The sequence below is a fragment of the Panthera uncia genome (assembly GCF_023721935.1).
Source record: "Panthera uncia isolate 11264 chromosome B2 unlocalized genomic scaffold, Puncia_PCG_1.0 HiC_scaffold_24, whole genome shotgun sequence".
In the NCBI taxonomy this organism is placed as follows: Eukaryota; Metazoa; Chordata; class Mammalia; order Carnivora; family Felidae; genus Panthera; species Panthera uncia.
In genome coordinates, this window is record NW_026057580.1 from 64,009,770 (window position 1) to 64,026,041 (window position 16,272).

General features: G+C 38.0%; 1 protein-coding gene across 3 annotated transcripts in view; it reads right to left on the bottom strand.

Moving 5' to 3' along the window:
- BVES (blood vessel epicardial substance) overlaps nt 1–16,272 on the bottom strand; it is a 37,468-nt gene that overhangs the window by 15,230 nt on the left and 5,966 nt on the right. For all 3 annotated transcript variants that reach the window (XM_049654072.1, XM_049654071.1, XM_049654073.1), the window contains 5 exons: nt 15,001–15,125; nt 11,509–11,696; nt 10,417–10,525; nt 4,478–4,645; nt 3,433–3,574 (listed from right to left, as the gene is read on the bottom strand). In XM_049654072.1, the coding sequence (XP_049510029.1) occupies nt 3,433–3,574; nt 4,478–4,645; nt 10,417–10,525; nt 11,509–11,696; nt 15,001–15,125 (732 nt within the window). The remainder of the gene's footprint in view (nt 1–3,432; nt 3,575–4,477; nt 4,646–10,416; nt 10,526–11,508; nt 11,697–15,000; nt 15,126–16,272) is intronic.

Below are 16,272 nucleotides of genomic sequence, written 5' to 3' on the forward strand. Positions count from 1 at the left end.
AGCCAGAGATTTGGGAAATTGTTAGTGCTGCATCTTCTAGCAAAAGCTAGTATACGTCTCTATGCAGGATTACAGTGAAGACTACATGTGAGTATGTACAGAGAGTACCTGAAAAAATAATAGCTACTCTTGTCCATAAACGTTTGCTCCCTTCTCCCCTCAGCATTCACGAAGCAGCCAGGACTGCTGAGAAGCTGCCATAAACGCCCCTTGTGCATGGCAGAAACCCGGAATGATAAGAGCGTAGTCATTTGTTTTAGGGGCCTCACGTTCATGAAGATCTACCACATGCTCAAAAAGTGGAAAATTTTGTTATTTCAGCCTAATAGTCTTATGAGATTGGTACTGTGTTCTTTGTTTTACATAAAATGTAATCTGTAATATGGAAGAGTAGATGGCATATTGATGGGTCTGGCAAAAAGAAGGCCAAAACAAAACAAAACAACAACAACAAAAACCCAAAAAAACAAAAAACTCACACTTTAGGAATTCTGAGCTAAAACCTAAGAAACAGAAACTAGTTTTTGATGAATTACATGCTAGGATGAATTAAATAATTCATAGTATCAATGATGTGGTCGAGTACTAATGTCTTTCATGAAACTGCGGGAAGTGAAGCCAGGAAACTCAGAACAAGGGTTGGTCAAAGGAAATTAGGTATGAGCGTGGCTTTGTTGTGCAATTCACATACACTCATGTTCAAAAATGTGCTCACACATGTAGCTGCATACATTTGTATCAATATGCAAGATTCTGCGTAATAAATATGAGGCTAAAATAAATAAGCAACTTAAGCAGGTTGTACATATTTCTTTTTTTAATGCTTATTTATTTTGAGAGAGAGAATGTATGTGCTCACAAGCAGGAGAGTGAGAGCAAGGGAGAGAGAGAGACTCTCAAGCAGGCTCCAGGCTGTCAGCACAGAGCTGGCACAGGGCTCAATCCCAGGAACCACGAGATCATGACCTGAGCCAAAATCAAGAGTTAGATGCTTAACCAACTGAGCCACCCAGGTGCCCCAGGTTGTACATTATTTCTAATACAGTGAAAAATAACTAGACAAGGGGCCTGAGAAGTAAAATGCAATCCTGCAATCAAGGAGAGCACACTTCTGTACAAACACAGAAGTACCAATGATCCATGCAAGGGAATGGTTGTTGTTTTTTTTTTTTTAATTTTTTTTTTGATGTTTATTAATTTTTGAAAGAGAGACAGAGTGAGAGGTGGAGGGGAAGAGAGAGAAGGAGTCACAGAATCCAAAGCAGGCTCCAGGCTCCCAGCTGTCAGCACAGAACCCGACGTGGGGCTTGAACTCACGGAGTATAAGATCATGACCTGAGCTGAAGTCGGACACCTAACCGACTGAGCCACCCAGGCGCCCCAGGGAATGGCTGTTTGGATTAAACTCATGATTCACTAGAAGGAAGAGGGAAGGAAACAGACCAGGAGCTGTGGCCAGAACCAAGCCTGTGATGAGATATGATAGCTCATGTCAGGTTGGAAAGGTCATGTGACTTGGAGACTCCCAAGTTCCACAACTAATAATTACTACAGTGAGATTTGAACCCAGGTCTGTACGTACAACATGAGTGATCAATCCACCTGGAATGTAGATTTCTGGTGGCACAAACAATACAAATGTTAATCTCAAACACGTGTTTTAATTCTATTTAAACAACATACTCTAGATAAACATTTTATAAAATGTTATTTTACTCCCCAAAGATTTAGATTATACAATAAAATACTACAGAAAAACAAAAATTATTAATTATTATTATTTAATTCCCTTTCTGCTGACATTTCATACTATAGTAATCACTATACATGTAATTAAGACGGGTCCATTTGAAAATGCTTACTGACCGCCAAACTGTTTCAACAAGCCAGATAATGCATTTGATATGCTGGCAGATTGCAGAATTTGGTCAGCCTCAGTCAGTACTTGCAAAAGTTACTAGAATAAGATAAAACCATCTCCCGTTTCCCACTTGTGTTACTCCTGAAATCTCCTTTTGGTTCACAACACATTTCTGTGCCTAGACTTTGCTTTGGAAGCTTATGCCTACATGGCTTTCTCAATTCCAGCCTCTTCTGACCATGCAATACTTCAAATCCTTAACCCAATTTATCTAAAGCATCCAAAGTTACAAGATCGTTTACATAAACATTTAGGGATTGTTGGATGTGTACCTGTATCTCCTTAAAAGTTACTTTGGATTAACACACAACTGGAAATATTAATAGTTCTTTAGTTTATGCAGTGGGAGAATCTGTCTGACTTGTTGCTACTTGAAATGAATTTGTTCACGAGGCACCTGGGTGGCTCAGTCGGTTAAGCGTCCAGCTCTTGGTTTTGGCTTAGGTCATGACCTCATAGTTTGTGAGTTCTAGCCCCGCATAGGGTTCTGCACTAAGTGCCCAGGGCATGCTTGGGATTCTCTCTCCCTCGCTCTCTGCCCCTCCCCTGCTCATGCGTGCACTCTCTCTCAAAATAAAAGAAAAGTAAACTTCGGGGCGTCTGGGTGGCTCAGTCAGTTGAGCCTCGGACTTCAGCTCAGGTCATGATCTCATGGTTTGTGAGTTCAAGCCCCACATCAGGCTCGCTGCGTTCAGTGCAGAGCCCGCTTCGGATCCTTTGTCCCCTTCGCTCTGCCCCTCCCCACTTGCATTCTCTCAAAAATAAATAAAAAATTAAAAAAATAAACTTAAACAAAAAGTACAAATGAATTTGTTCAAAGTTCTTATACTATCAGTTTTGGGATAATCCTTACAATAATTTTAAGCATTAATTTTAAGCACTTAATTCTTAAAATAGTTTCTCTCATTTTACTTATTAATCTTCAACACCTGTGTCTTAAAATGTTACTTACTTAAAATGTTTTAAAACATTTTTAATGTTTCCAGTCTTGGAAAACTTGCCAAGGTGGGTGGGTATGTGAATGAGGTAACTCACAGGGGTCATGAATGGTCTCCTTCATCCTCAGGAATATTCCATAACCCGATCACCTGTTAACTCTTGGTGCTCACACTGATAACCAGTCAGCAGCAAAACATCCAACAGCTACTTCCTATCATCTTTAACACATTGCTGGGTCTAGGCGTTCACTTACATGAAAATCATGAAAACAAAATAGCCGAATATCCATCAAACCATATGGACTCTTTCACATCATTCCAGTGAACCCGTATTTAAGAAGGGTGCATGGCAAAACAAGTGAACAATTTCTGAAAACAGAACTAAGAGTTCTAAAGGTGGATTTTAGCTGATGTGCAATATGGAAAAGGAAAAGCAAGATAAAATTATTGTTTTTATTGACAGATTGCCAAATAGTTACTTGCAAAGTTATTTTTCTGACCCAAGTTGTCATTTGTCTATTTCCAATGACATCCAGCAGAGTCCTGGAGTATTATCAGTTTGAGGTAACTTACGGAGAGAGGACATGCTGGAGGTGCCCCGAAGAAACTGGTGTAAGCCATCTTCACTGTCACTGGAGCTGGCTATACTGTTCCTCATTTCTAGCATGGAGATCTGTGTGCACAGGCTGAGCTGGTGTTCCAACTTTTTGGCCTTCTACAAAACAAAGTTTTAAGGTTTCAGACATCTATGGGACTTAGGTCATACATTCCCTGTAAACAGCATTTATTTTTCCTTGAAATAAAAACTACCTGGTATATAGTAAGTGGCCAAAAAATGTTAGCTATGACCTTTATCATAAGCTATTACTATACATACATTACAAAAATTTAACATACTCAATAGCTTATTTATTAAACTGGAAAACAATAAGCACCAACCTAATTTGATAAAGGGCCTAGACAAGATGACTTTAAGAGAGCACACACCCATATGCATAGTTCCTGGAGAACACTACTTATCACAGAAACAACATTCTGCAATGTCTCTTCTGTCATCATTTTAATTTCCTTCTAAGCAATTGTGGGGAAATGAAGATAAAATTGCAAATTGTTGAAGATCCACTCAGCTCTGAAATTCCTAACTGGATTGCCACACGCCCCCTCTCATCCCTCTCTTGTCACTTCTAGACCTTCTGGAAAGGGGGTTGCCCAGGAGGATATATAAGACCGGAAGACACCAGGGTTAAAATGCGAACTTCCTGTTCACCCAAGTTTGTGAGTGTTTCTCAGTCTGCAACCTTCCTGCTGCCCTGCCTTCCCTGGCCCACTCTACCCCACATCCCTCCCTCCAACTCGCTTACCATCTTCCTGAGACTGATTGACCCTTTATGAGAGATCAGCACCACATCACCACAAATGGAGGTCCCTGACATTTAGAGATACCTCACCAGGTAATGGCAAATATAATAATTACAAAATATTTCCACGCTCTTGAAAAATGATTCCCCTGAAGGGTCTCTAAATTACAAGCATCCCCACTTCACTCATAATTAATTAATGAAAATTCAGAAAAAATATATGCTGCATAAAGTGAGGTACACCTTAGAAAACCACTTACTTTATCATTTAAGGTAGGATCATTCAATGAGTAGAGCTTATTGGTAATGTCTTTTCCTATGAGATACCTAAATATTTCATATAGAAACGGTTCTGATTCCAGAAAGTAAGTTAATCTTTCTCTTGACCAGCATAAAAATCTGCAGTTATCATCTGCAATGATGGTGACCTGCCCAAGAAACAAACACAGAAAGAAAAAAGTACTTTGTGTATATGAATTACGACTATAATAATTTTGGGGAAAGGAAGAGTAGAATAATTTAGTGGATATTATTAAAGGAATGATTTATCATATTAGTTAAATTAAAATAAGATCTATACACACAAGCTTCTATAACTACTATAAAATCACGTTTAAAATCGTTAAAAAACCAAGAATTCTGCAGACGGAAAGCAAACTCTCCAAGTTTCATTGTTGTGCTGTTCTGTGAGGTCTGGTGTCAAAAGCACTGCCACAGAGCATACTAGACTAATGTTACAACTAGATATATAATTTATGGTTAAATATTTCTTTCCACACTGATGATTACAACAGAGGTTTAAGAATACGGCTTCAAGCAAGAGAACTGAGCTAAGATTCGTGAGGCAAGTTACAGATGAAAGATATCCCGCCTAGCCAACTCTACAAACAAATACTAGTGAATGAGAAAACAGAGTCCTGTGAATTGGTTTTAGGGTCCAGGTTGTTACTGCGGAATATGGCTACTGAGGGTTCTTCTCTGGGTCCTTGTGTCAGAGGTAATTCTCGAGTGTGACCTTTCAGGGCTAGCTCCAGGGTATCAGGAAACCATACCTTGTTCTTGAGCATTGTTCCACAGCAAAGTGGGAAACACTGTAACTGCACTACATACAGCTCAAGTTTCTTTAAATAAATCCTTTCTCCAGAGTGAGGGGTTAAGCCCTCACAACTCAGTGTCAGGAAGCCCATCCCCCCATGGCAGTCCCCTTCCATCAGTTAGTACTCCACCTCTGAGCTTCATGGGGCACTCATATCACCGAACCCACACTCATCTGTGGACACATCTGTCTCCGCCAGGCACTCTGAGGGCAGGGACTATGCATCTTCATGTCTGAATGCCCAGCGTCCAACACAGAGTGGTGCTCAGTATACATTTATTATATGAAGAAATTAACAAATGAACACAAATAGTGTTGAAGGCAACAACTATTTTTATATCCTCAACATTAAACCCAATGCCTGTCCAGGTCAATTAATAAAGGGTTTTTGAATTGACATGAAATCATACCTGAGCATCAGAGCAAATATTTCCAATTTCCCCTTGGTTTGTCATAAAATTAAGCATATTTTGGTGATGAGGTGGTATTTATGTCTACTAAGATAGAAAATGGAAAACCCAGCTTCTCAACTAATACTAATAGCTGGAATCTGACCTTTAGCAAATTGGAGGGTTTAGCTACTTTAAAAAATGGGTCAATATTCCTAGAAAAAAAATTTGCATTTATTTATTATATTAAAAGCAGGAATCTCCAAAAACCCAATATATTTGGATTGAAGAAATGCATTACCAACTCTATGACTCCGTGAGACACTAAATTCTACTCTTTCTTTCAATGTGCATTACGTACTTACTTTATGCTAGACACTGTTAAAGGCACTGACATTACGACGTGAACAAGAAAGACAAGATCTTTGCCCTGGGAAATAAATAAAGAAATATGATACCCTCAGGTGACACTAAGTGTTTTGACAAATACACAACCGGGGAAAGTGGTAGAGAATCTCCAGGGAATGACAGTCACACATAATACCACTCACTTTATACATGCATTGTACTTTTAAACATTTAGGTGCTTTTACATCTATAAGTGGATCCTCAAAATTGTCTTTCGGATAAGCAAGTAACATTCTTCTTCATTTTTCAGATGCCAGATGAGAAGACCCAAAAAACTTATTCATGAGCACGTTACCTAGTGATGAAGTGAGTACTTCTGATTTCCAGCCCTGACATGATTTTCCCACCAGACTAAACCCTACCCAATGTGTCCAGTATTTATGAACACAATCACATTGAAAGTAATTTTGTTAAGTGACCACAGGGTCGGCTCAGAGCCCATCAAGAGTTCCTCATACAAACAACAGTTGAACACAATGTCATGAAGCCTACACTCTAGTGGAGGAAGCTAATGATATGTAAAGATATGTGACAAAAAAAAAAGAGTTATAAGAGAAGTATAAGGTCAAGCCAGTACTGAGGAGTTCCCAGAAACACTAAGAGATGGGTAAATAAATGGAGGGCAACTAAATAATATTCCACAGGAGTAATTAGAGAAGGGTGGACAATGGTACTCACTGTAGCACAGCCCTGCAACTGAGCACTGGAGAAAGGGTTAGGAGTTGGAGGTGCCTTCGTTTGGCAAAGAGGTCATCCGGACTTTGGAAAACATAATTCATGTGCAGTGGGGGAAGAAGTTAAAAGAGGAGTTGGATGTCATCCAAGAGAAGACAAAGGAATTGTACCCAGGTGATGTTTAATACATTTAACTTCTTCTCAACCATTCCAATAACCTCAAGTTCCCACTGAGGCAATGACACTTCTGATACTATCATTTGCTTAGCAAATACATTTCTTACTGATGGTTGAAAAATACTATGAACCTGTTTACATTGTTATTAAATTTAGACTTAATAACACTATTCAAATAATAAGCTATACCTAGAGAATGTATGAGTGACTTACAGATCTGTAAGCAAAGGCATTTAATTGGATGCGGGTAGTTAGTATATTGACTGAGGTCATTTTACATGATGGCTGATGCTTCATTTCTGCCAAATAGACATTTGTGTTTAATGATTTCCTGTCACAAGAGCCAAGTAAAACATATTTTAATGAGGAATTTCTATAAAGCAATATAAGATTTTTTAAATCTTCCATAAAATAAATTTGCTTCTTAAGTCATTAGGGCACCTCAGCAGTGCCATGCTTCAGTTCTTGTGAAGAAATAAAAGCAAACAGGGCAATGGAAGATACAAAGGGATTGCTTTCAGGGAGAGAATTGGACTAAGTGTTTTCAGTTGGGTTTGCCCTGATTATTTCAAGGCACTAGGCCTGTCCCTCACTTTAGACTGTACACCCTCACATTACACAAGAACAAGGGTGTCTGAGGGAATTGCCGAATGTGCCACAATTGGAAACCGCAGTCAGACAATATGATGGATGAATATTCTCAGGGGAGAATGTGTTATATTCTTCATGTATTGTATCACATTTCACACATCAGGAACATGAAAATGTCGTAGGACTGGTCTGTTCAGCCAATGCTCAGAGTTCTCATGAGCACCAAAATACAGTAGAGTCAAAGCTCGCAGAGCAAATTGCTTCACAGCTTAACCAAAAGATTTACTTAATACAATAAGATAAGATTTGATTTAAATACAGGTAAAAATTTAGTGTTCCTTTATTTCACAAAGGCTTCGATCTCCAAGACATCCTCCTTCCCTTCAAGTCAATAAAGCTTTGATTTTCAGGCTTCCCAGCACAGGACATGCAACCGACTACAGCAAAGCAATAGTGGGACACAGAACACAAAAGATAAATGTGAAAATGGTAAAGCTCACTTGATATAAAGCAACTGCAGAAAGAGAAAGAAACCAAACACAAAAGATGACCTCTACCTCTTATAAGAAAGATACCCAAGATTCTATCAATAGTTCTAAGCAGCAACTTTGGTGTGTAAGTACATAATGGCTGTAAGCATCTGTTGAGTACCTGTGAGTTCAGAACCTGTTTCTCATCCCTGTCACTGTGTCTGTCACAAGCGTCACACGTGTACCCAAATAACATTTTTCTGTGCAATCTCAAGAGATAGACATTGGGTCCACTTGCCTTTCTTTTCCCCTTTCACCTTAGTGAAAGGTACTTTGGTAGTACCCCTACCAACGATGCATTTTAAGAAATACAAATTTGAGGGAAGTAGCACCTTTGTCAGGATACTTTTAATGGTTCAGATTGAAAGAAAAATGAGATTAGCAGGAAAAAAGCATGTAGGTGGAGAAGTTGACCACTGACACTCTCAAATATCCTCTGCTATGGGCACAGGTAGTGAGAGGTTGCAGCAAAGTTCCTCTGGGAACTTGCTTCACAAAGAGGCACTATATACTCCTACACAGACGTGCAGCAGCTATATTTACTCTTGAGTATCTGCCAAAGGGAACATTTCGTAAACAATCAAAATACAATCTCTCCCGAGGGCTTCTTATGATGGAGTCTGCTCCAATTGTACAGGGCACAGTTTCCATGATGCTACAGTAATTTCTTTCCATTGACCAATCAGAAAATGCCACACCACATTCCATGCAGACAAGAGATGACTGGTGTTGGAAAGGCTGAATAATATCCTTTACCAGCTACAGCACCTCGGTTTTGGTCATATTTTGGAATCTTCACAGCAATTATCAGGAACATTTCTCAGCTAGCAAATCCTAGTCCCTGGTCCCCAAAAGAAACTGTAGCTAGGGATTAGAATTCCTTTTTTTGTTAACTTAATTAAAATATAACTTGAAGTCCAGTGGAAAAGATAGTACATGTTCATATCCCTGGATTCTCAGGGAGCATTTGCTTCTAGAAACAAATGGGTTTCAGTTTCCACCCCCTCGCCAAATCCCAGTCTCTTCAGGGTATAATGAGACTGAGTCACTGTGTAATACCACTTGCTACTATACACAGAGAAATGGATGAAACAGATAAATACACAGATAAGCGGGCTTTGGAAGAAGAAATGTAATAAGGGCAGACGAAAGAAGGAGAGAAGAAATAAGTGGCCCTGCATTCATTTGTAGATGGTGGTGATTAAAGATACAGTAAGAACATTTAAGTCTCAGTGCACAGCTGACCCTCACAAACACAAGGTGAGAGTGTAAATTCGGGAAGCCACGATATAGCATTAGCTTTCTACTTCTGTATCTTAAGCTCAGCCAGTTTGGGAACAGTACTACACCCACTTAATGAACTTATATGAGACCTTGCAGTAAATACATATAACTGTACCAAGTTGTGTGGTTATGCAGACCTGTTACTCAGGCAGAATGAGAGTGGGGCAGGGCTGAGGCCATTGTATATAAAGTAAACTGTATGTCTGTAAATTTTCCCTTTTATCTCCATGTGGTCTCCCAAATTGTACAGAGTCTCAAAATGAAACTCAAAAATAATACTGGTCATCAAGAAACACTGACATTTCCTCCCTCAGGTGATAACATCCCTTCTATTCCATTTCCTGCCTATATAGATTCACCCTCTTGCTCATAAGCATCCCTATTCCGCAATTTATCTAGAGGCTAAGATCAAAGGATACTCTCACCCATTTTCCTGGTTACTTTCCTATCAATCAAGAGGGGAATAAAATAGGAGGGCTGGACACTTACAGAAAGGATGAAAACAAACTGCCACATAATGGAACAATTTTTAACTATGAAGAACTTCATCCTTTGTCCCTAAAATATTCATTAAATATGAAATTGTAAAGTGACTAGGTTATTTCATAAGGATTAACAGGATATCTCTAGGGCAAAGCCAGTTTCTCTTTTTTCCCAATAAAATTTTAACCAATTACGTGTTTTGGAAACACTGATTATCCACAACTGATATTTTCCTTTTTTCTCATAATCAAAGCACTCGATGTTTTCTATGAAAAGTTATAAAAATTCAAAGAAACAAAAAGGAAGAAAATAAAAAAAAAGTAGTCAAACTCACAACCCAGAAGTAACAGTGTTAACACTATGCCCAAAGTAGGATATATCTTTCTAGAGCTCTTAATGCATGTATAGGCACTATTTTGTTTAAGTTCCACAAAAATGGGATCATGCTATATATACCATATGATAATCTTTTATTTTCAATTAATCACTTTTCTAGTAATATCCTTCAGATTTTGAATGAGACATGAACTAGCTCCAATCTTCTTAAAAATCATGCCAACACATACCTGGAATTTTTCGCCTTTGTGCATCTGAGTTGATCTAAATTCTGGTGAATCTATAAAGGCACAGGGGTAAATGTTATGCAGAAAATGTCCTCGATAGGAAACCTTCATTCTGATAACAGAAATTCATGTTAATAAATGCATAATATTTCATAAATAACATGATGATCCTTAATCTTATAGTATTTTGTACTAAAGTTTTAAAGACTCCAAAGATGACAGACACAATTAAAAGCACTTTCTGAAATGCATAAATATTTACTTCAAAATAAATTTCATCAACAAGAAAAAAAAAAAAAAGGGGCGCCTGGGTGGCGCAGTCGGTTAAGCGTCCGACTTCAGCCAGGTCACGATCTCGCGGTCCGTGAGTTCGAGCCCCGCGTCAGGCTCTGGGCTGATGGCTCAGAGCCTGGAGCCTGTTTCCGATTCTGTGTCTCCCTCTCTCTCTGCCCCTCCCCCGTTCATGCTCTGTCTCTCTCTGTCCCAAAAATAAATTAAAAAAAAAAAAAAAAAAAGTAAGAAAAAAACAAAAAAAAAAGGACAGGTTCCAGTACTGAACACACACATGCCTTCCAATAGTTATTACTGCTTGTTTAGCTGGAGTGGCCATAAATTTATCACTCAAACTCAGATATTTTTGAGAAGGAAAGGATTGGTATTAATAATTATGCCAGAAAAATACACACTGGCTCTCTCCCCAGAAGACTGATATTTCTAGAAGTTATATTTTTGTGATATTCAAAAAATAATCAAATCACCTCTGAAACACGCACAAGCTTTTGGAAGTTTAATGCCCAACTTAAGCCTACGTCAATTTTGATTCGTTAACTTTAAAAAAGGGTCAGTCGGGGTTCAGAATATTCACAACTGAAAATCTTAACATCAACAAGAACTGGAGTAGTCAATTCTATGTAACTCTAATACGTTGCTCTGTAGTATTCTAAAACGCAGTTGTAAAATGGAATTTCAGCACCAACAAACTCTGCGACCGTTTCCTCCATTAGCTGGTATCATTCCTCTCTAGTCATTCCCTTCCCAGGGGACATGAGAAGACTTAGGGCAAACTGGACATTTCAATTTCCATAGAGCACTTACTTCCCCTTCAGGAGAATACTCAGACGGTCATCAACGGAGGTTTTATCCTCTGCAGCATAAGCCTGGCCCTTTTTTAAGGTTTGGATCATACAAAACTGGCCAGTTAATCTTCTGAACAAATCTGGAGGCACACGGAGTGGTTCGAACAATCGGCGATAGATGCCACTGAGTTCCTTTTCAATCTTTACCTGAAACGCAGCAATGACCACATGCTGTAGTAACGCAGCAACACTGAAACATTGGCTTCTGCAGTCTCAGTACGGTTTTGAGAGTAAACACGTCTTCAACAAACACCATGGCCCTGTATTTCAGTACACGGAATCTTATACAGAGACTAAGTGGTGACATAAGTTTAGATGCTAAAAGGGCACTTTTGCAGTTAAACAACTCCAAGAGCATATGGAAAAGATTTGCACTATTGATCACATCTCCTCCTAGGCGCTGGAAAGCGGCTGGGGATGTTTTGCATGTTATCACAACATGTACCTTCCCAATCTTAGCACTTCCTGTAAATAACACAAAACCTTTTTTTTTTTTTTTAATTTTTTTTAACATTTATTTTGAGACAGAGAGAGACAGAGCATGAACATGGGAGGGTCAGAGAGAGAGGGAGACACAGAATCTGAAACAGGCTCCAGGCTCTGAGCTGTCAGCACAGAGCCCGACGCGGGGCTCGAACTCACGGACTGTGAGATCATGACCTGAGCTGAAGTCGGACGCTTAACCGACTGAGCCACCCAGGCGCCCCAACACAAAACCTTTTTGTCTTTATAACAGCTGTTTCACAGAAAGAAATTACATGAACTTTTAAATATTATAGCAAAAAAAGAGAAACACACTAAATAGGAACCAACACAGAAAAAAAATTTATGAAAATACATACAGTAAGCATTTTATCTATATGTATTATTTAATGCATCAGCATAGGAGAACAAATATTCACAGCTGCAATCATTGCTTCTGATTTATTTATTCTGAAGCAAAGTGAAGACAGTAAAAGGGTTTCAGTGTAGCAATTTCATCCTAAGCTAAAATACTTTGTAGAATGGAGAACCCGCCAATTAACTCCGACTACTAGAGAAAAAAAGGGAAGAGCAAAACGGCTCAGTCACCTCTGCTGTCAGTCAAGACCCAGATCACACCCTGTATTTGGGCCCAGCATTAGTCTGGGAAAACTGTAAAGCATGTGAATGAACTTTGGGGTTCAAATGATCATCCATCCCCAAGAAATCTACGGCAGACGCAACATGGAGCTTATAGACCTGGCTGATGAGAGCCACTCAGATGTCACTATAGCCTTTGCGATGCTCTTGTCATGTTCCATTTCAACAAAGAAACAGAATTTACATTTTTCAAAAAAATAAGTTTATAATCTGAGAAGACACAAAAGCACAGATACTGTGTGAATGTGTTACTTGATGCTACTACCTTATGTTCAGAACTTGGGGTTCCAACAAGTTCTGGTATTCAGAAATTACAACCCTCATTATTACTACCATCTACCTCCTCTACTTCAGAGATCTAGTAACGAGTGTTTAAGATAATTTAGTCACAAATACGTCCCACTTTCAGGATACATGGTAGCCAACGTGGTATAGCAATGAACACATGAACTAAACAAATCTATTCACTCATATTCATCATCTGGTCATTCTGCAAGTGTTAGCTCAAGTCCCAATTCCTTCATGAAGCCTTCTTAATTCCTGTGAAAGCACTCACTCATCAAATATTTTTTTGAGCACTTGTTATGCGACAATCATGGTTGACAGACACATGGAATACAACAGTAAGGTGGCAGATGATGTTATTGTTCCCAACTATGTGCTGCTCCCATCCCCTGTAAAAGGATTATCCATCCCCTTACCCCAACCTATTCCCACATTATCACCCTTGGCCACGTCATTTGCTTTAGCCAATGAAATGTGAGCAAAGGTGACATATGCTCCTTCTGAGCAGAGGTTTTAAGAGACACCGGGTATTTCTCTTTTGTTCTCTCATACTTTTCTCTCTGCTATGAGAATGTATATCTAAACGGAATCTGGTGCTTCAGCAGAGACTCTGAGATGAAGCCACAGAGCAGAATCACAACTGACACACAACTGCCAGAGTCCACGTATAAGGTGCGTGAGGAAAAAACAAAACAAAACAAAACACCTGTCACTGTTATTTGTCACTGAGATTTTCAGATTGTGTATTACACAGGATAACTTCGAGAAACCTAATATGGTAAGCAAAACAGACTGGGTCACAATGACGATGAGGTTACAGTCTAGTAGAATGCCTATTATATACAGCATCTGTATCATTCAAATTATAATTTCCTGTGAAATGTCTTGTTTTGGAATAGTTTTCTGTGTGCAAGTCTGGCTTCGAACACGTACAAGTGCTGTATCTTTTACCTTACTGGATAATTATGTGTAATTTGAATAGTTAGTAAACACGTATGGAGTGATTTCTAGGAGCCATGATGTTTTCTTAATTCTATTTACATCTCTTTGTCTTAGAATGACCAAGGAAACACAAGATAAATCAGAATTGGGAAAAAAAAAAGTTAAATACTAAAGCTAAATATAGTGTTTTGGCATCACCCTCCCCAAATGTCAATTTCCTTAAATGAGTATTTTGGGGTAACAAAAAAAAATAAAGTCACTATATTTAAAAAAAATAGCATGAGAGGTGCCTAGGTGGCTCAGTCAGTTAAGCATCTGATTCCTGATCTCAGCTCAGGTCATGATCTCACAGTTCCGTGAGGTCAAGCCCCACATTGGGCTCTGTGCTGACAGTGTGGAGCCTGCCTGTAATTCTCTTACTCTCCCTCTCTCTCAAAATAAATAAATACACTTTAAAAAAAATAAAAATAAAAAATAGCACGAACTATTTGTAAATCATTAGTATTTTCAAGGCAGTTGCCTATAGTTGATTTTACAACTAGGCAAAGATATTTCCAGGTGACATTTGAGTGTCAATAGACAAAAGAAATAATGAAGTTATAGGACTAAAATGACGGAGAATATGGACATGTTCTCTGATGTCTAAATTGCCTTAATGATTTAAAGAATTTAAAAAACTCCTATGTAAAACAAATTTCATGGTATTCAAATATTTCACTTTATATATAAACAAAATCAGAGAAATGATATTAAAGGGACCAAAGATGTTAGATGTTCATTCTTAAGTCTGAACAAAGCATTTTAAAAGCTTTTTGGCTTTAAAATCCCTTCCTTAAGAGGTGCCTGGGTGGCTCAGTTGGTTAAGCGTCTGGCCTTTGGTTTCAGCTCAGGTCATGATCTGATGGTTTATGAGACCAAAGTTTGAGAGACTGAGCCCAGCTGTCAGTGCAGAGCCTGCTTTGGGATTCTCTCTCTCCCCCTCTCTCTCTGCCCCGCTCCACCACATGTGTAGTCATTTTCTCTCTCTCTCAAAATAACTAAATCAATTTTAAAAATAAAATAAAATAAAATCTCTTCCTAATTAATTAATTTTAGTCATTACCGGTCTTTTCTTGTACAAAAGATATGACAGATGCAAAATGTTGACACCCAGGAACACAGAGTTCCAGATCATGATATCCAAGGCACATCGGTAGAGAGTGGCCCAGACAATATAAAGGGTACATCCTGTTGAATAACAAAGTTAACATGTTAGATGATTGGCATAGCATCAGTATGTAGATTAATAAATTTTTTATCCTGTGTATACAAAAATAATCAAGCACATTTTAGAACTACCTAAGCCAAACATCACATTAACTTCCATTTTGTTTTTTGTCTTGTTACCACAAAAGGAAAATGTGCTCTATTGTGGAAAATTTATATAGCAAATATTTTTAAAGGGGAAAACCCCCATAATTCTACTACTTTAAAAAAAACACTGTCGATATTTTATACTTCTTTACAGTGTTGATACATTTTTACCTGATGGCAAACCTACTGTCTATAAAATTTTAAAACCCACTCTTTAACTTATTTTGCTTACTGTGGTAATTTCCCTATTTTGTTAAAACTCTTCATATACATAGTTTTCAACGACTGTAACTGACTAAATCCTAATTTATCTAAGCATTTCCAACTGGTAAATAGATGAGATTTTGGGGGTGTAATTTTTGATACATCGCCAAAACATATTTATACATTAAAAATTGATGTGTTTTTTTGTTTTGTTTACTATTTTCTTAGGGTGGATTACCTAACAGTAAGTCAAGGAAATGAACTTCACAGCTTTTGATGAGACTAAAGAATTGCTTCTCAAAGGTATATAGACATTTGCAATCCTACTCGTTAGGAATGCTACTATTAAGTTGACAATATTACAAAATTTGAAGTCTCTTCATTTGAGAGTGAGGAATTATATATTCTATTTAATTTTGCATTTCCATGATTATTGGTGAGCCTGAATATTTTACCAAATATTTAACCATGTAAATTTTCACTTGATGATTTTCCATTCACCTGTGGAAATCTTGCTTTTTCTTATAAATTCTCTTAATTTAGGAAGAATACCCATTTTCTTTTGCTCGATGGATGGTGGGAGAGTCAATATATAATTTGAAATAAAACGATCAATATGATACAAATATATCAACAACATATATGCACATAAAAGCTAAACACTCGCATTAAAAAGTTGATCATTTGCAATTTTTATTTCATCATAATGATTTGGGACACCTGAATAGGCCAAAATGTAAAACTTCATAAGTTCTTTAAAAAATATTTCATAGCAAGTGTTGTTGAATTTTAAAATACTATTACTTAAAGAAGACAG